The 21,352-nt window shown below is 41.2% G+C and overlaps 1 protein-coding gene across 2 annotated transcripts in view; it reads left to right on the forward strand.

Moving 5' to 3' along the window:
* Nucleotides 1-21,352, forward strand: part of cap2 (cyclase associated actin cytoskeleton regulatory protein 2) — a 245,818-nt gene that overhangs the window by 41,632 nt on the left and 182,834 nt on the right. For both annotated transcript variants that reach the window (XM_078539281.1, XM_078539280.1), the window contains exon 3: nt 125-231. In XM_078539281.1, coding sequence (XP_078395407.1) covers nt 125-231 — 107 coding nt within the window. The remainder of the gene's footprint in view (nt 1-124; nt 232-21,352) is intronic.

The following is a 21,352-nucleotide window of genomic DNA, read 5'->3' on the forward strand; positions in this document are numbered from 1 at the left end:
ATTGGTAGTTCTACTACACCAAAGCCCCCAAGCTCAATTTAGATATTTCAAATGGTTTTATTTTTCTTCAGTAGGAAGCAATTGAGATTGAATTTTGTTTTATATTTTTTGTTTCCTTTTTTAGTTCAAGATCTGGCACCGTATGTGGAAGCTTTCGATGTTGTGCTGACGGGTGCTGTTGCAGACTTTGTGAAGCACAGCAAGATCCTTGGGGAGGATGTGGAGGAACATGTAAGTAGACAACACTGCTCTCCTCTAGGAGGCTGACCTTGAGTTGACTATGTACTTGACATGATTATATTAATAAATAACATTTGTTCCGGTCGTATTGATCATCAGTGAGATGAGATTCTACTATATTTTGTTTAGTCTAAGGTTGATTCATAGACTTGTTACAAATGTGTGATCTTTCAGTAATTTGTCCTGTTTATTGATGGGTATTATCCGTTTTCCTTATAAAGTCTTGTTGGTTTACCCGCTTCATTCTTTACAGACTTAATTACACATTGAAAGAACTGATGTGAGCCAGTGGACCATTTGACCCATTTACATAGAATCTGCAGAAACAGGCTATTTGGCCCAATTGGTCTAAGCTGGTGTTTATACTCAATACAAACCTTCTTCCACTCTAATAACCTCTTCCCAACTTGATCCAGTATCCTTTTGTTAAAATAACACAGAGGGATCTTGCATGAACATTCACACATTAATATTAGCAACAGTAATATCTAGGCTGATGATATAGTCCATGAGCAAGACTAATCTAAGTGACTTGTGAACTGAATTGGACTGAGCTGTGCACTAATAATCTTGTTAATTGATCACATGGATCATATGGAGAGAATTGACTTTTTGGAGAACAGGTGAATCGTATGCACTGAAAGGTGAGGAAAATGCAGCTGGGAAAGCTTTGTAGTTGTAAGGGAGACATTAAAACAGCTGGGTGAAGGGCAGTTGTAAGTTCAGGAATAAGCTTGAAATCCAAACGAACTCGGTTGTAGGTGAACTTAGAGGTAGAACAAGTAGTTTAAAGATGGACACCTTGTTCCCTGGAGATCAGTCATAACATGAAGCTACAGTGTACTCTGTGTAATTGCTGTGCTGTACTACTCTTATGTGGAAAATGGTGAGCTTAGTTATATCACAGAGAAAAAAAACAAAGGCTACTTTGTGTTTAGAGAACCTGCAGTAACTTTGCTCATGTTATTCAAGGGTCTGGAGCATGGCTGTGATGCTTAGCTGTTCTCCTGGCCTATACTTTTAAGGATACTGTAACTTCCTTAAGGAATCCAGTCAAGAGCAGCTACTTGTAAATTCCTCAAGTCACTTAGAGTTCACTGTGTTAAATGTAAATTTCAGACTCTAGGGCAAAATGTCTGACTTTTTTCTGTAAATAATAAAGTTTTGCATCTGTAATAAATGCCTGCACTGGATGCTGCGCTTGTATATCCTAGCAGATCCCAATAGTGTTACATACATTTTATGTGTTGTTTTATATAGGCAAAAATGTTAAATAATGCACAATACATTATCCTGCTGTTGAAATGGCACCGTGTTCCTTTAAGGACACAGAGTCCAATTGTTAATTAAACTGAGTCTTTGATCTATAATAGTTGAATATTTTAATGGCAAAACAGTATGGCTGAGGCCAGCAAGAGATTAATTTCTCTTCAGGATATTTTTCCAAATTCAAGGTAAAATGTCTTGCATTTTCTTCCCTCCTGGTGTGATTGTCAAGTTTAAGTTATTGGTCCTGGTATTGAGTCTTGGGTTAATGAGGTATTTTCTGATTTTGGGTAGTTTCTTTGCATGTTTCAAATCAATGAATGGGATTTTATTTTTGAATGACTGTTGAAAGAAATATTAACTGCAAGAACTTTTCATGTAATTAAGTGCAACATGTTTGACACAGCAGTGATGTAAAGGACAAAAATGTGCACATAAGTATGCCATTTTTATTCTGGATATATTACTAGTTCAAGTGCCTTGGTGTGATGATAAACACCAAAATTACATCCAAAAATGAAATCCAGGTTAGATTAGATATGGCAAGAGGTGTGACCAGTGATTTAAATAGTATCTGGGAAGTCCAAAAGCATCAGCATGAAGATGAAAAACATCTAGTACCATCACTAGTGTGGAGTGTTGTATTCTATGGATGTGAGAGCTGGACTGTGAAGAAGGAGGATGAGAGGAAGGTAACAGCTTTTGTAATGTGGGTATGCCAGAAGATGCTCAGAATTAGCTGGATGGACAAAAAGACAAATGAGTGGGTTAGGTCAAGAGTCGAAGTTCAGGAATCAGAAGAGTTGCTAAGTATAGTTAAGAGAGAGAAAGATAGCCAAGTATGGACATTGGAAACAAAGACCTGTCCTGGCAACAAATGAAGAAGGAATTGAGGGTAAAAACAGAAAAAGCAGAAGCAGAAAAAAATTGGATGGGTGGATAGCATTGAGACATCAATGGACGGAGGCTTGAAGAAAGCCAGAGAAGAAGCAAGACTATGGTGAAAATTAACAAATGATTAGATTTACTGTAACATTTTTCATGGTGTGTCAGAGGTTATGCTGTTATAAAGAAGATGGGTTTGCATCACCACCTGAAGAGCTTGGAAAGAAGTTTTGAGAGCTTTTGCATGGAAATGGTGAAGTAAGGATTTTTTGGCTTGTTGAAGATGACAAAAATATTCCTTATCACCTGCTGCTAGAAAAACAAATTACCCCTCCAATATTCTACTTATCTGGATTAATCTCTGCATGTCTCACAGGGTTAGGAAGTCCTTTACTAAGGGTATCAAATGGGTATGCTCCCATTTTTCTTTCATTTAATGATACTAAAAAGTTAAATAAATATCTCTAATTCCAGGAATTGTTTTCAGAACCACCTTCCAACTTGAATTACGGTACAATGCTTCCATAATTTCTCCTGATAATATTTGTTTCAGGTTTTCTGTTCATGTTCTGAAATAAGTATAAACAAAATGCAGGTTGTATGATTTTTGGAATACAGAACAAAATAGATTAATACCTAATACATTGTAGAATGGATTCAGTAATTCAAAATAAAGCATTCATTTGTCATGCACGTAGCTAGTTGCATTTGTTAAATAATCATCCCCTTAAATATATTACCAATTTTTGGGAAGTTAACTCAGGAAAATGTTGAAGTTCATGCATTAAATATTTTTGGTGTTTCATATAAATCCATTTTCTAAATAGTTTTGATACTTTTATTTTAAAAAAATGGCATCCTTGTGAGTTTGCAAAATTGGACAATGAAGCGATACATGGATTCAGTTACAAACAGTAACTGCAAGCATATTTTCCACGTAGCTCGTCTTGTTGTCATGGGGGTTGTAGTCATGGGTGCATGCTAGGAATTGCCTTCCCTACCTTGCTTAACCTTTTCAGCTGAAAGCATATTGAATTCAAGCCTGAAACTTTTCATGGAAAATTAGTCTCCCATGGAAAATATTATTTAAAGATCTGCAATATTTTAAATAAATTGCTATTAAAAAGGTAAATTTTAATCATTTTCTCATGCAATTTTTGTTTGTTATGTTTCCAACTTTACATCCTTGTAGCAAGTCCACTTTAGTTTTTTTATTGGCCTCTTCTCCATTCTCATAGTAAATTTTATCTTTCATTTTCTGGGGGGAAAAAACAGCTGCCTCTTGGACTTCTTTGCTTCATTGTAGCTTAGAAAAACCAAGTATCTGTTTTTCCAGTTTCAATAGGCTCCATTGTCTTCAGTTGCAAGAGTTTGTTTTGACAGATGAGCCCATTATGAATGTTTGGCTGAGTTTCAAAAGTTAACCACTTGTCTCAGTGGGGGTTGTATACACAGTTTTATAGCTGAGCTTGGTGAAGGATTATCTGTCTTTGATGTGGATACTGAATAGCTTTGCGTTTTTACTACTGAATGACCACTTGAGGGGATTTAAGTTAATTTCATTGGGTCTGGAGTTTTTGATTTCAGTATGAATGCCCGATTTTTGAGTTATAGCTCTTATATTATTAGAGGTATAATTTTTTTCATCTCCATTTCAAAGGATTCCCATTTCCATTACATGATTCCTAAGGACTGTACATAGTGGATACTGGATGAGTGGCTATGAAAGGGCAAAGGGATATGTGGGGGCATGGAGAGGGCACAGGGCTATGAGGAGGCATAGAGATATGAGGGGATATGGATGGGGTATGGGGAAATGAGGAGGCATGAGGGTAGGTGGGGAAGGTGAGGGTTAAGGGCCATAAAAATGATGTTGAAGAGCTGGGCCGATTTCCAGTGAACTGAGGCAGGCTTTCTAAACAACCAGCCTTGGCGCTTACACTCCTCCAATACTGCTTCAGGAGTTAGGAAATCTGAACCTTATTTGCCCATGCCTCCAGGAGACAAAAATACGGCGGGTACGGGCAGAGATGATGGACTCGGGTTTACTAGGTCAGGAAATGGCTTGACTCCTGTTTCCCAAGCCCGACACAAAAGTCCAGCCCAATATGTTTCAGTTGGGTTTCCTTTACGATTCTATTATGTCGTTTTTTTGGGATGTAGTTTTGTGCCTATCGCAACGCATTCAGATGTTTGCTGTACAATTACTGTGAAATAGTCAGGTGTGTGTGACGTTGCAGCTGTAATATTCTGAATGTGGTCTCCTGTTACAAAGATCTCCAGCTCCTACCCTAGGAAAACTTTCAGCCAGCCCACTTTTTGTTTTGTTTACAAGCAGTGTCATTAGCTACTGTGCCTGCTGCCTGACCACTAGCAGCATCCATTATCATGTGTAAATCTGCTGTACTCTTGAAAAATTCCAGGATTACAGCTCTATTAGCCAATCACAAATAGCACTTTATAGATTGAAGTTACATCTAGTTATTCGCAAGTTCTGTGCAATAAATCCTTGGCACATTGGAATGTCCCTAACAATATTTTGCTTGCAGTATTAGCAAAATAGAGATGGTTATTTTGCAGGGAATCAAACTTGTTCTAATATTGTCTCCAATTAGTCCCAACATGTGTGTGCCGGCTTAGTTTGCAGTTTAATCCTCCTTTTCTATCTGGGCTGATGGAAAATTGATGCCATAAATGGGGCGGTGATTCCCAAATAAGTGGGCCTGCTGTTTCCATTTGGGTACAGTCAGCGAACTGCGCACAATATTGCACTCAATGGTGCTGCTTCTGAGGAGTGTCTTTTTTGTTTCCACAGGTTTCATTTTATTCACAAACTCATTTGTATTATGCCAAATGTATAACCTACCATGAACCAGCACAAACAGGCAACATTTTAGAACATAATTTTTGAAAAAAAAACAAAATCATGCATTTAAGTGTGGTAACCTAGTGCAGTCAATTAATACTTCCAATCATTCACACTTAAAATGGGTTTATCACAAAAGATAACCATTTTTAGTCAGTGAACTGAGAGTAACCTAATTGAAATTCATCATCAATTATTACAGAACCATTTTCTAGTTACCATAGTGCACTGTAATCAGTTTCTTAGTAAAGTGAAAAACAAATTTGAAAGGCTTTAAAATGTGTGCCTATGAGTACCCTTGCGCCAACAAAAGCTTGATTTTAAGAACCTGTTCAACCTCAAGCAGACAATTAGTGAAAAGCCACATTGAGTTGGACCTGGGGGCATGGTCAATTTGGTGGGAGGGCAACTCCTGGTGCAGTGTTTTAACATGTGTTTTCAGCCAAACTCAGAATGCGCTAGAAATTAATTAGCGTTTGAAATTCTGCAATTTTTTGCACTAGTTCGGCCAACTTATAGTGAATTGTGCTGAGAAAACAATGCAACTGAGCAGAAGCGCAAATCTCGACATTAGATCATTTGCTTTCTAGTTAAAATATTTGCTGTTGCAATCTGATTTGTTAGAGTGAATGCACTATAATCTCCCTAAACCTCTCCACCCCTCTTTTAAGATGTTCCTTAAACCTAACGATTTGTCTAAGTTTTTTGTAACTTGCTTCTGCAACGCCTCCTGCTTTGGCTTGGTGTCAGTTTTTGTCTGATTTCATCTCCTGTAAAGCATTTAAGAACATTGTACTATGTTAATTGAGCTATATAAATATCAGTTGTCGCATAACCTGTTTTTTCAAAAAAAGCATTAAATACATTTATTAAAATTGATCTTCATTATATGCTATGTTGTAGATCTTCGATGTAAACATCATGGTCCAGCTCTTGCTGGAGTAGGGAATCTCACGGCATGTGCTGTTAGACTTTATTCTGCACCCTTAATCTCAAAATATTTTTTGGGCCGTGCCTTGCAAGATTCTGATGCCACTGGGACTTTTGTGAACCATCAATGTATCTCCTTAACCAGTGAGATTTAAGCATGGAGATGGAATCAGAGGAATGACAGAGATGGAGGGTGAATTATTGAGAAATCAAGTACAGTAAGTGAAGTAAAGAGAGGGGGCAGTAGATTGGATTAAGAGAGAGATAGAGACAGAAAGGAAATGTATCACTTCACACTTCTCTGCTTTAAATTTCATCTGCCAGCTGTCCATGTCCTCTTGAAGTCTATCACTATCCTCCTCACAGTTCACTATACTTTGAAGTTTTGGGTCATCTGCAAATTTTGAAATTGGACCTGTAAACCCAAATCTAGGTCATTAATATAAATTGTGAAAAGCAGTGATACTCGTACTGGGCCCTGAGAAGCACCTCTATACCTTTTTCCGTTTAGGGAAAAAAATGAATCACCACTACTCACTGTTTCCTGTTACTCAGCCAACTTCATATCTGTGCTGACACTATCCCTTTTATTCCAAGGGCTTCCACTTTGCTGACAAGCCATTTATGTGACATTTTACAAAATGCTTTTTTGGAAACCCGTGTACAGTACATCAACCCCATTCCTCTTATCAACCCCCTCTGTTGCCACCCCAAAAAACTTAATCAAATTAAACACTTTTTGCCCTCAGCAAATCTCTGCTGGCTTTCCCTAATTAATCCACACTTATTCAAGTTATTAGTGTTATCCTGGATTATTATTTCTAATACTTTCCTACCAAGGTTAAACTGACTGGCTTGTAGTTGCTGGGCTTATCCTTACACACTTGTTGAAAAAAGAGAGTAACATTTGCAATTCTCCAGTCCTCTGGCACCAACAATCTAAGGAGGAACGGAAGATCATAGCCGTTGCTTCCCTCACTTCCCTCGGATGGGTCTTATCTGGTCTTGGTGACTTACCAACTTTATGTACAGGCAACCTTTCCAATATCTCCTCTTTATTAAATTTTTGCCCATTCTGTGTCTCAACTACCTCTTCTTTCATCATGACTTTGGCAGCATCTTCTTGGTAGAGGCAGATGTAAAGCACTCATTTAGCATTTCGGCCATGTCCCCTTCCACCGTGCATAAATTTCCTTTTTGGTCCATTGTTAGTCCCACCCTTTCTTTGCAAACACGGAAAAGCATAAGTGTAGTCAAAGTCCTTTCAGGGAATGTAGCCAAGTCTGAAGGGTACTCTCAGCCTCAGCTGCCTGCAGTTGCTCATTTTCTAAAATGGAAGACCTCATGGAAATAAAAATATTTCTGAAAAATTTTAGTTTTGTTTTAAAAAAAAAAGTAGCTTGAAATTTTAATGTGTTTATTTTTGGAACTGGCTAATAATTCTCCCATTAGTGATTTAGCTGTGGCTCAGTTGGTAGCACTCCTGTCTGAGAGTCAGAAGCTTGTGGGTTTAAGTCCTACTCCTAGGACTTGAGCACAAAATCTCTGCTGATGGTTCATGCAGCGCTGAGGAAGTGCCGCACTGTTGGAAATCCAATTCTTTTGGGTGCGATGTTAAATCATGACCCTGTCTGTCCTGATGGCTCTATCCGAAGGAGAGCAGGAGTGTTCTCCCTGTTGTGCTGGTCAATGTTTATCTATCAACCAAAGTCACCTTAGAATCAAGTTATCTGGTCAGAGGCGTGTTATTTCGGCATGACCTCACTGTGTGCAAATTGCCTGCCGCGTTTCCTAGATTATAACAGTGACTATTCTTCAGTGTACTTCAAAGACACAGAAGCAAAATATTGTGGATGTTGGAAATCTGAAATTTGAAATAAAAACAGAAAATGTCATTGTAAATATTCAGCAGGTCAAGCAGTATCTGTGCCGAGTTAATAGGCGGAATTTGATATTGGCAACTGGGGACACTCCCGCTGGGTGGAGAACTGGCAGAAGCCCCGCATTGCTTCCATTTGGGAAGGCCTGCCGGAATTGAGTGCCCATCAGGCCCTTAATTGGGCAGTGTCAGCCTTGCTTGGGATTTGGGGCCCCAGGGATGGAAATCACAGCCTCTGAGAGCTCCCAGCCAGTCAGTGGCTGGCAGACCTCCAATGCCCGTCAGTGCCACTGGGAGCAATGGCTTCTGCTGGTCATGCCCCCACCAGAGGCCACAGGTGGAGTGGGGGACATGGGGAGGGGGTGTGGACGAAAGGGCAGGGGGATTAGCTCTCAGTGGGTCTCTCCTTTCTGATGCCAGGTGCCTCGATCAGGCATTAAGTGCCTTTGAATGAGGGATCCCACTTTTCCACCCCAGAAGCCTGCAAGCAAACCCAACAGGTTTTGCTTCTCGGGTTTTCCACGTGGCGACTCCCCTACTCACCAATTGTTGCATTCCAATTAAGGGCCTGAATTATTGTCTGTGCAGGAAAGCACCCATGAGCCTTCCTGTCCAGGATTTAATCAGTCAGAATGCGATGGGGACCCCACCCCACACCCTCCCACCCAATTAAATGCTCCTCCGCCTTAAAACTTGCTGTCCAGGAAGGCATTCAATTTTGCTCAATGTTTCAGGCTGATGATCATTCATGATGATAGCTCTGTGATTAATTATGTTTTTGGGGTGATTAACTGATGGTTCAGTTGAAGATCATGAGTAATCTCCGAATAAGGAAACTGGTGTTTAGCTATTTTCCTCAAACACTAACAAATATTTTTCAAGTTTAGTTCAGATGATAATGTTGCTGCCAGATTTTGTTATGGACGTTATATAGAATTGTATATGCTGAATGCCTGCTTTCTTTCATTTTGGAAACTTGCCTTGGCTCACAGATGAGTCAATTTCTCAGCTATTACAGTAGCCATTAGGATGTTGAGGAGACCAAATACTTAACACTTTGCCAATTTGCAATATTCAAAAGCACCAATATGCAATCCTCTCTTATTGCTATTGCTTCGAATTATTCCTGTCACAAGCAAAGTTGTAAAGTCTGGATGCTCTCATTCAGAATTCGTGTTCTTAAAGAAGTTCTGCTACCTTGAAAAGAAGCTAGTGCAGAAAGCTCGATCTGAATGGGGCTTGCATTGTGATGTGATTGTTCTGGCCCTGTTTTTAAAAGAATGAATTGTCTGGTTATGCAAAACTTAAGCATTTGGAATAAAACAGCACCGAAGGTTTTTATAGTGCAGTTCACTTTGAATTAGCCAGTGATTTGAAGTGATTTTGAATTATAGGAGGAGGCTGGATTCATGTCTTGAACACAATGAATACACATTCAAAGTGCAAGCCTATCTACCAAAGCATGGCTGTGTAGTCTAATCAGCAACCTACTAATGCCAAGAAATACTGCTATGTTGATGTATACTATTTAACACCAGCATATTGGATGCTGAACCCACTAGTTGAAATGGGAGTGGAAAGCTGCATCCCCTAAAAGGAGTACAAATAATTTCACTTAATTTTAAAATACACTGAATGTGATGCATGGAGCTAGAAATTGAGTATGCCGAATAAATGCTTCATGGACGCTGCAGATGGGACACCCTATTTGAGAATTGTTATATGTTTAAATCATGCTAAAACATCTATTTATTTTGAGGTTTGTCAGTTGTTACACGTAAAAATACAGAAGTGATATTCCAAAGTGAATGTGTCTTTTTTCACCTAATCGTGAATCTGTAGAGTATGAAAGAGAAAGGACATTTGGTACCATTTGAGTCTATTCCTTCTACATTTACGTACAAGGTTCTCCCTAATTGTTTTCAAGTTCCAACCTTGCATCGTACATACTCACCTCAGACCAGTTGCTCTCATTGGTGCATTCCTGTGGTCCCAGAAGGACCACTGTGTTCCACCAAGTATTTCACCAACTCTATGAATACTGGCCCTCATAATCTCTTTGATCTCCTGGACTAATTTTGATCATCTGAGTGAACTGGAGAGGAATTTTACCAATTTTTAAAGTTAATTGACATGCCATTACTGCTTTTACTGGGATTCTCTTTCAGAGCTTCACAACTGCTTGAGAAACATTCTGATCCCCTAAATTTGCTTAAATCTGCAGATTTGCAGCCATCAATCAAAATGCAGACTATGTGCAAGTTTTCTAAGAGAAGGTCATTTGTGGCTGCGGCAGAGAAAGAAACTGAGTGAAAATGGTGAAAACCCTCGCTTATCTGCATGGTTCAGTGTTTCTTGAAAAAAAAGTCCACCTCCATCACAAATAGCTGCCTCATCTTCTAGAATATCATATCTATATTGTTACAATCTGGTTAGGGACCAGTAACTTTTGTTGTAAAGCAGATAAAATTTGAAATCCCAGGTATTTTATGAAGAATAATGTCACAAGATTCCAGGGTTTTAAAGAAACAGAAGATTTTTTTTACAATACAAGAGTCAACAAAGCAAATACTAAATATTATCTATTCTATAGTTTAACATCTTAGAATTAACTTGAGGTAAACATGAATTAACAGGCAAACTGTGGTTGAACACAAACCACAAACTGCACACCAAATGGCAGACACAGCGAAGTCAGATCCCACAATCTTTTTCAGTAGCCTACCCCAATAGTAGGGATCACTGAAAGTCATAAATCCTTCAAACTGTTTTCCTCACAAGGAATTTTAGCTCCTAGCCATCCAGGAGCTCGTCTGGCCTCCAACTGACAGCAGCTTTGCTCCAACTGAGTTCCATGGGTGCAAGTCTCACCCAAAAGGCTCGCTATCCCGGATCGCTCTCAGATCTGTTCCCATATCCAACCTTTGTGGTCTTCTTTTCCAGCTACGCCAATCTTCTGCTTCTGAGACTGCTGCTCACTCTGTTGGCCATGCTGCATTCTAGCCGCTATACGCAGGCATGGTGCCAGCTCCCCAGCTGTGCTGCTGCCAAGGATGGCTGCTAACCACCCCCGCCTGAAACTGCTGCTCTTGGACTTTGTCCGTGCCCCCAAACCCCAGTTACGCCCAGCAGACAACCGCTGCTTGTGGGCTTTTCTGTGCCCAAGCTCCCCAGCTGTGCTGAGCAGACAACCATGGCCGTTCCCTCGAATCTCACCACTTGAGCTAGCTTTCATGCTGCACACCAGGTCACATTTTCACGCACTGCAGATCAATCCATTCACACCCCTCAACCAGGACTCTGCTTCAGGCCTGAAGCAGGGTCGGCCTCAAAACATACAAACCGGATTTTAAAATACAGATTCCCTCAACATCTTTGCAAGTTTGTATGCAAGCATTTCTGATGTTGTGTGGATTCAGTTACTCCAGTGTAGGCAAAGTTGTGTCACATGGGATCATGGGATGGCCGTCATGCAGTTCTTTGCCCCTCTGTGTTGACTGTCCCTTTATTAATAGACGGATGTGTAATTGCCAGATGGGATCTGAAATCTGGCTCTGCCAGACAGCATTACATAAGCTCCCTACACCACCAAGCCACATGTTGCAGCCAGATGGGGAGATTATCTGGTGTATATCAAATGTGCCTGTGGAAAAGCATCCAGGTTTGTGAAGTGCTATTGACTGCTACTTTAGTAAATGAATGTGATGATCAAAATAATATTTAAATGTACACGCATGTACTTACTACGGAAAAAAGAAAATCCCATCGGAAGCAATTTGAACCAGAGCAAAAGCATGTGGGACAGTCTGGATTTTTTTTCTCCATTTCCACTTTTTTTCTCTAGATTCTCTTTTCAGTATTATCAGTTTAGGAACTCTCAGCACCACCATGTTGATTACCTGACCTCGCATCTCCCTTATGTTATTATTTCCAGAACTTGCTGAGCACCCATCCCCTCTCCCCCAACCATGGCTTCTTCTTTCTTACCTAACCTTGTGATTTCTCTCTTTTTTTGGAGCTTCTGTTGGTGTCGGAATCCTCTGCAGTACACGTATATACTCAGTCTTTTGTGCTGTGCAATGCATTGTTTTTTTAGATCCTAACTTTGTCCTGAGCAAAGTAAGAGTCAGATCCACTCACGAATAAATGAAGGACTTAGTTTTTGGGGCCCTAATGGGGGTGGGCACGGAAATTCAGTTCCCTGGTTCCATCCTGCCCCCTGGACCATTTTCCCAGAGGCGGGATAGATGGGGGCTGGGTGGCAGGGCCCACCAACCTGCAAGTGGTGGTTAGCCAAGTGAGCCCCTTAAAGACCTATTAAGGCCTACAGGCAGAGGCCAATTGGAATTTTCCAGTCTGTTTCCACATTTCCCCCAAAGTGTCGGTGAACAGCATAGTCGTCCAGAGGTACTGACAGGAAACTGGGAAGCCAGACAGACTTAGACTTAGAGGCTTCCCTGCCTGACTTTGGCTGTGGCCACAGCCACAGGCCGCCCTGTAGAGGGGTTCACCCTCCGAACCCCCTCATCCACCCCCCGAACCATAGTGCCCAGGCTGCTGAGGCTATTTTTTTTTAAAGTTTAAATATTAGTAAGCTGGAGAGCAGGTGCCTACATCCTGAAGTTCTCTCTCTCTCTCTCACTTATTTGGAAAGGCCAGCTTCTGCTGTTTGTCAACTGGAGGGTCTTCTATAGGCCCTCTTACTGACCATCCATAATCGGGCAGTGAGCCCTCTCTCTGGTCACTAATTATCCAATTAGGGAAAATCACATCCTATTCCTCACATTGAGGGCTTCTGACCCAATTTGACCATTAAGGTGGGGTCCCAAAGGCCATGAGGAAAATACTGCCTCGGGTGTAAAGCTTGGCTTTGTGGTCCACTCTGACCTCTGGGTCAGGGGCTTGTGGGTTTGGACCCCATTCTGCGAAGGCGGCAAAATTTCCAGCGGCAGGACAGAAAGCAGGGCTGACCTTGCTTCAGTGAGTGCCATGTTATGAGATCCAGACTTAGCTTGTCATCAGGAGGCTGGGAACTACAAGTCCCAGCATGCCTCACGAGTTTCTGCTCATGCGCAGACTGGGAACAGACTTCACGTGTGCAGTACAGTGCTTTGAAGTTCTCAGGGCGCCTGCATGAAGATTTAAAAAAATGAAATGGCATGAAAATTGGGTCATGTGACCCGCCAGGAGTGCCATAATCGAGAAGAATCCCAGACAGGGTCAGGGAACTTCCCAAAAGGAAGTCCCAGGCAGGGGACAGGGAGAAGCCCCAGTTGAGCAGTAAGTGAAGCAGAGAAAGAGGTTCTAAGCAGAAAAAGGACAGCAGTTGGCTAACGTGGAGAAGGCTCCGGAGAAGTCCTATCAATTGAAAAGGGCTCAGTGGAATCCCCGGCAATCAAAAAGGCAGCAGAATGTTGGTGATTCCGTGCTGCAGGCCATTTGATTAAAGGTAATCCTTTGGAGCAGTAGTATTCTGCTCGGTGTGGCCAAAGAGCTGAAGGTGTGTTTGTGAGTTGGCGCTGGAATGCAGACTCAGGCATCCAGGGAAGTGGAGTCTTAGGAGATGAGATTGAAACCCTGTGAGGTGGGCCATCGTTGAGTCTGTCAGAGTTGGAGTGACTTTTGGAGAGAATGCCAAGGCGAGATCTTCAAAAGTGAAGACTCGAATCCCTTGTGAGAGAGAGAGAAAGTTTCAGCAAGATTAGTTGACTCATTGTTACTGACGTCTGGGTGGTTGTTGAGAAACCTGTGGAACCTATCTTGGTTACATCTGCCCATGATGTGTTCAACCACCTGTTAATTCACATGTACCTCATATTAACCCTGAATATTAGAGTATAAGATAGATATTGTAAATGTTTTGTCTTTCTGAATTTGTACAGTAAAGTTAATTTTTGTTTGTTCAAAACCTGTGGAATTTTGTGGCTGTATTCTCTTAGCAAGTGTATTGAACCTCAAACTTTGTCCCCTTTAAACAAAAAGTTATTGGTCCCTAACCAGATTGCACCAAAAACTTGGGGGTCTGGTCCAGGGTCATAACATACATTGGGAATTCTTGCGGGATTTTGAATTCACAGAGAAATACGAGTGCTAGTACTTGCTGAGGTTAGGGTTGATAAGATTTCCACAGTGAATTTTATTATACTGATTGAAAATCGGAATGGCTTTGTCAATTGCAGTGACTTCTGTAGAGAGGGAAGATTTATCTGAGAGATTTGCAGCAATTAACAAAGGTTAGATTAATCACATTAGCATTAAAGTTGAGGTTAGAGTTAAAAGCAGGAGCTAAGAAAGCAGACATAATTGAGATAATAGCAGAGCATTTGGAATTAGAAGAAGAAAAGTTTGATACAGGTATAACACAGCTTGAGTTGGCTAGAATTCAGTTGCAGATGAAGCAGTTTGAGATGGAAAGAGGTAGAGAAAAGCAAAAATTTGAACTTGAAAAAGAAATTGAAATGCAAAAGTTTGAGTTTCAAAGAGAGAACGAAATCAAGACAGCATGAACTGGCTAGAGAAGAGCCTGGGTTATGGGATGAAAGAGTCTAGTAGTTCCGATGAGGAATTGAGTCCCACTCCGAGCTTTTATATAACAAAGAGTTTTTGCTTATTGCCTGAATTCACTGAACACGGAGTTGAGAGACATTTTAGCTTGTTTGAAAAGGTGGCTACAAATTTAGTGGCCAAATTTCCTTGCTCTGACACATGGACTCTCACTTTGCAAAGTATTTTGGCCAGGAGGATTATGGATTAGCCTTTCGGCAGAACAATCCTCAGATTATGAAGTAGTTAAAACTGTAGCGTTTAATGCATACAAGCTTGTACCTGAACCACATCAGTTGAAATTTGGACTTAACGAAAAGACTGAATGAAATGTTTGTAGAATTTGCTAGGGAGAAATAAATGTTGTTTGAAAGGTGGTTTCGATCACTGAAGTTAGAACAAACTTTTGAGAATGTGAGAGAGCTCATAACACTGGAGGAATTTCAAAACAGCAATCCAATAGCTATTAGGTCACACCTGGAAGCGGGAAGCAGTGGTTCTTGCAGATGGGTATGAAATATCACATAGGCAGCTAGGGACAGCAGATCTCCATTTGTGGACCCACAGGGAAGCTGGAGGAATGGGAAGAAATCTAGCTTTAGGGAGAAGGGCAGAAGCTGTTCCTAAATGATAGTATTGAGATTAAACTGATGTAATGAAACCAGTGTGCTTTTATTGCCATAAGGCCGGGCATCTCAAAGCTGATTGTTGGAAGCTGAATGGTAAACCAGTGGCAGTAATAGGGATGCTTAAGGAGTCTTTAGAAAAACTTGTACCAGAAAAGGAAATGAGCATTAAAACAATGGTACAAGTGAAAAGTGTTCCCTCAAAACTTACTAGAAAGGGGAATGCGGCTCAGGATAGTCAAGGAAGGAGATTTTTCCTTGAATACTGATAGTGATTCGGGTTAGTGGAGATTTTGTCTCTAAGGGAGAAATGTTCCTTTACTCCTCCAACAAAACAGATAAACAAATTAATATTTTGAGAGACAATGGATCGGCCATTGATTGCGGCTGATGATACATTTTGTGTTCCAGAAAGTTTGATTATGAAATAAGTATAATAGAGGGTGTTCATGGGATTTATGAACCTGTTCCTTTGCGTAAAGTCAATTTACAAAGTGACTTAGTGAACTAAATTGTTACTGTGGCAATCTTTCCTAGTTTACCTAGTGAAGGGATAGATTTTATATTGGGTAATGCTTTGGCCAGTGTGGATGACAACATGGTGACAACTGTGTTGCAGCCGTTGCTTGGTCATGCTAATCTTGCCAAACTCCCCAAAATTACTGTGGCCAAACATGAGAAGCTTATTGCTGATAATGAGCAATTGAAGGAAAGGCTGATCCGTGTAGAGAACCAATTTTCACCAACGAAAAATAAGTTTGCTAATGAGAAATGAGAACTGGTGAGAACACTGGAGTGTTGGTCACAGGAAGTAGAACACTTGGATGAGAACTTGAAGCATCTAAATGATAAACTTGTAGAAGTATCAGAAGTCTCTTAAGTATTGTGAAAATGCTATGAACAGGAAAAGGAATTGCTGATGAATCTGAACAGTTGGTTAAATGCTGAATTAAAAAACAAGACTGACGAACTGTTGGAACTTCATTGTGAAAAGAGCAAGGAAATTTGTGAACTCTGATGCAACCTGGAGAACAAGAAAGACAAGATGTATGGTATGGAAGAGCATATCCAAACTTTAAAAGCAAATAAGGAAAATTTGAGGAAAAGGAGCAGTTAGTAACCATGGAGGAAAGATTCCAAAATGAACTGAATGCCCATGAGAAGTAGTTAAGCTTGTATAAGGGTTCTGCAGATGACTCTGAAACAAAGGCATTTGGACTCACCAAAGCAGTTGCTGAGTTGAATGAAAAGATAACAAACTTGGAAAAGAATTGGAAAATTAGAGAGTAAACAAAGATTCCGATCAACTTGTGAAAAAAATGGAGATGAAGGTTCCATTTTTCAAGCATCAGCGAGATGCATATGACCATGTGCAGAAGTCTGACAAAGATCTCTTGGATAAGCTAGAAAAAGACTTGAGTAAAGAGGAAAACTCCCTCGGTGTAATTTTATTCATCTGGTGTTGATCAAAACAATGAAACGACAGAGTCTGTTATGGAGGAACTGAGTGAGGAAGATAATTTTGAAGCTGGCTGTCAGTCAGACATTCTGCAGCAAACTTAAAAGACCCATTGAAGGCATGTTTCCATTAACAGAAGAGAAGAGTAAGAAAAGCCCCATGTTCTTCTGTATTAAAGTTGAGGAACCTATGTGAAAGTCATTTGTATCGTATAGGGTGACTAATATGCATCCATATGTGAAGAGGGAAGACTGCCAGAGTATTGGTTTGTAGTTAACAGCAAAAGGGTTGAAAACCCTATAATAGAAAATAGAAATACAAGCTGCTCAAGATCCCGCTGAAGAAAACTTCAATGTATCTTCACTATCTCTGCTTGACCATGAAAAAAATCATGGGAAAAGCTATGTAATTGTTGGTGTTTTGTCCAGAGTTTAAAGAAAGGGTGTAGAAGAAAACGCAGGTTTTCAGTTATGATAATTCTTGATGTTTAAATCCTATGAATCCTAATTGTTACATGCATTGGCTTTTGCTTTGGTTAAGCCTTTGTGACTTTATAACACTGTGTAATTATGGAACAAAATTAAAAGTTTATCTGTACAGTGTGTGGTAAGTTATTTGTTAGAAGTTTATGTTAAGTACTTGTAAAGAAATTGTAAGCCCATTGTAAAGAAACCTTCACCATGGTGAAGCTTTCTTTTCCCAAGGGATGAAGGTGTTACAAGATCCAGACTTACCTCATTGTCGGGAGGCCGGGAACTATAGCCCCCAGCATGCCTCAGGAGTTTCTGCACATGTGCAGACTGGGAACGGACAGTGTATGCACAACACAGTGTTTTGGAGATCTCAGGCTGCCTGTGTAAAGAGAGAAAAAAATGGTGCGAAAACGGGGCCATGTGACCCAAGAGCGGAGTGCCATAGTCGAGAAGAGTCCCAGGCAGGAAACATGGAGAGGGGACAGGCCGAGTTCCCAAAGCAATTTACAGACACGGGACAGGGAGACGTCCCAAAAAGGAGCCCCGGGCAGGGGACAGGATGAGGTCCAAGTTAAGAAGAAAGAGGAGCATGAAGAGAGTCTTCAATCAGGAAAAGGGCTGCAGTTGGCAGACCTTAAGTGAAAAGGGCTCAGGAGAAGCCCTAGCAATCGAAGAGGATTTGGGAAACCCTGATGATCGCAAAAGGCAGCAGAAGGTTGGTGATTCCATGCTGCGTGCCACTGGGGTGAAGGCAACCCTGTCCTGCATGCACACCACCCCTTCCCTCACCAGGTCCAGCTGGTAGCCCCAGTGAGATCCCAAACTTACCTGGGTTTTGAAGCATCCGTGTTTGCTCTTCCTCCCAGGCCCCCACTAGTATAGATGGTCGTCGCTACAGCTGGCGGCACTGCCACTACTGCAGAGCTGCCAGGATCTGCTTGTCCAGCAACACAGTGGGACTTCCCCCTAGAAGGGGCGGAAATCTCGCCTCATAATAATTAAAGGTCTGTCGGGTGTAATTTTTAAAGTAGGGCGAGCCGGCCAACTAGAGACAGATTTGTCCCGACATTTTAAGCTCTGTTGTGGGGACCGTACCCTGGGTGTGTACTCCAGTCCAAGGGGTTATTAATTCTGATGACCAAAAGCTTGGTCAAAGAGGTAGGTTTTAAGGAGTGTCTTAATGGAGGAAAAGAAGTTTGGAAGGCAACAAGGTGTAGGGGAGGGTATTGCAGTATTTCAGGGCTTGGGGTCTAGGCAACTGAAGGTGCAGCTACAAATGGTGGAGCAAGAATTAGAGGAGCACAGATATCTGGAAGGGTTGTGGGGCTGGAGGAGATTACAGAGATATGGAGGGATTTGAAACCTCTCTTTCTTCATTTACAACACTGCTTAAAACCTAGTTTTGTTTGATAAGGCTCCTATGAAACACCTTGGGGCATTTTACTACTTTAAAGGTGCTATATCAATAAAATTGTTGGTGCTATTGTCAGTCCCTATCAAGCAAATGCGGCGTCTCTCAAGCTAATAATTTGCACCTTGTACACCTTGGATGTAGCTGAAGTATTGAAGCTGTGAAACATACCAAAGTACATTAATTAAGGAGCTACATATCAGCGATGATTAGAAAGTTGGTGCCACTTCTCACCATTCAGAATTGAAAACCTGCCATTCCAATAGAATTACAGTGGGGAAGACTTGGGGAGGAATTTCAGGGGATAATTGTCAGGGGTACTAATGAGGTGCTAAATTTCACAGCAGCTTCTGTGGCTGTGGAATCACTGCGCTTTGGGCACTGTTTTTATAACATAAGAAACCCATAAGTTATAATTTGGAATTAAATGCTTATCCCTAAGAATGTCTATACACTGTTGTCGAAAAAATAATTTTCTCAGGTCGTCTTTTGTGGCAGGAGCCAGGTGCTTGATTTGAAGTACGTGGGCTGCAGCTTGAATTACTGAGTGGGCCACTGCTGCCTGTTGTTTTCACCATATGTCTTTGTTATCTTTAACTGGATGCAGTCCCTGTCATCCCACTCCTTCCATTTGGCTCCACCATGCTTAAGTTCTGTCAACTTATTTCATGCATTATCTTCAGTGGCTCCTATGCCTTTTTGTCCTGCTCATATCATTCCTTGCCCTCTATTAGCAGGACCAGTGGCACCTGTCTGCAGTCCGACAGTCTTTGCCTCCTTGCTGGTCTAATCCACAGTTGGCAACCACAGTAGGAAAACATCAACATAAAATGTAAGCTCCTTCTGGCACCTAAATTATCATGCCTTTGAACTTTTTTGCATAACCCAATTAAAATTACATTAATGCTAGACAAGCTGCATCAGTCAGTACAAAGATGCAGTGTGACTGAGTGAGTTGATTAACTGCTAGCTGCCAGAAATAATAAAAATCAAACCAGATGTTGATGCATTAGCTCATGCTATGTTAAAACTTCTTTGATAACATGGTAGATACTATCATAGGTTAAGCATAGAGTATTACGTGAACTTATTATTAACTGACCAAGTCTGAGTCACCGCAGGACACTACCTGCAATATTGTGGCACTAACTTGGTTTACTTTATAGCCGTATTATAGGGCCATCGTCAATATCCAAGGCTTAGCAAAGTTAAGCTTGCAGTTTGTGTTTAACCATTTTCCAACATTTGGCCAATCCTCTGAAATATGAGCATAAAATGTCAACCTCTTCCTTTCACTAGTACTGGGTAATACTGCCTTCTTCTGGGATGCCTGTCGCCTCTGTTGAGGACTTCCTCAAGTCACTGAGTGTCATTATTATTTCTTTCTTCAGTCAACTTTTCATTATAACCTAACTAACTTTGCACGTACATTATTTCTCTGTGCTATCACTTTAGAAGATCAAGCAGCAAGACTGCCTTTGCGAGTTGGAAGGGAAAGGTAGAGGGTGAATAGTACCATTGTGGATTGGGGTGAGAGGCAGGGTGCTTTTATAAACACGGAGGGTTGAGGGGCAGGGTACTTCCATAAACATAGAAGGCTGGATGGGAAAGAGTGCCTCTTGTCACATAATGAACAGTGTTCTGAGTTCAATGCCTATGTGAAATTAGCGGGAAATGTTTGAGGGGAAGATTGGGCTCAATTTTCAAAGCGGGGTCAGGAATCCAATGCCTGGATAATTCCTGGGTCCTGACCCCAGGCCGCGATTGTGTCTTTTATTGATGCTATTTTAAAATATAAATGCCTGAATTGCACCAGAGACGAGCTCAGCACCTAATTGCGATGGCGAACATCTCCAGGAGGCAGGCTACAAAGGCAGACGGCAGCCAGGATTAGGCCTGCTGTAGCTTTGCTGAAGAGAGCAGGCAGCACCTCTGAGGGCCAGCAGCATAAAAGCTTAAGAAAATGTCAATATGGCCAAATGAGAGAGAATGCGCAGGATCTTCGCAAGAACCCCCAGGTCCTGAGACAGCTCATTGAATAAAGAAACCCTTCACTTCTCCCTGCTTTATATCTGACAGCTGTGCACTAAAGTGAACCAGACTTTTTGAGTTCACTGAAATAGCATATGAAATTTGTAGCCTTGCCCTACCTGATCTGTTAACAAGCTACTCAAGCAGCTTAATGGGCCCTTTTTTGGAGGCCAGTGGGTTCCCCGTTCCACCCTTTGAAAATCAAAGCATGTCCTGGAGACTTTGGGATCTAGAGACACCCTCTAAGAATGTGATTTTTAAATCGCACTCTCCCCTGATCCTAATCCCACTGGCAATTGAAAATCCTACCCATTATCTCTGAATGGGGTTTTGGTTGAGGGATGTGTCTCTCCATTGACTGAATGGCATGTCACTCAACTGAGCTGGAGGCAGAGAAGGAGAGAATTAGCATAATTGGCATAATTTTCCCTTTACTGTACATATGTATACAGTTACAAGTAGCTAATAAAGGCTTGCTGTTAACATACAGAAGACTATGAATAATTCTTTAACAGACACATTCTGTAACCAACACCATCACAACATGGTGGCAGCTGGGGATCACAAACCCTCAACCTCACAGAAATGCTGAAAGACTAAGAAAAAGAAAACCTTCAATGGAAATTCTGACCTGAAAGTTCCAAACTGAAGCTGAAGACACTGAGAAAATTTGCCAGGAAAAGCTCCAGAGAAAAGAGCCTGGAAGTGGAAGGCAGAGATTTCACTTCAGCAGAAGACTCCCT

The sequence above is a fragment of the Cetorhinus maximus genome, chromosome 3, assembly GCF_964194155.1.
Source record: "Cetorhinus maximus chromosome 3, sCetMax3.hap1.1, whole genome shotgun sequence".
Classification (NCBI taxonomy): domain Eukaryota; kingdom Metazoa; phylum Chordata; class Chondrichthyes; order Lamniformes; family Cetorhinidae; genus Cetorhinus; species Cetorhinus maximus.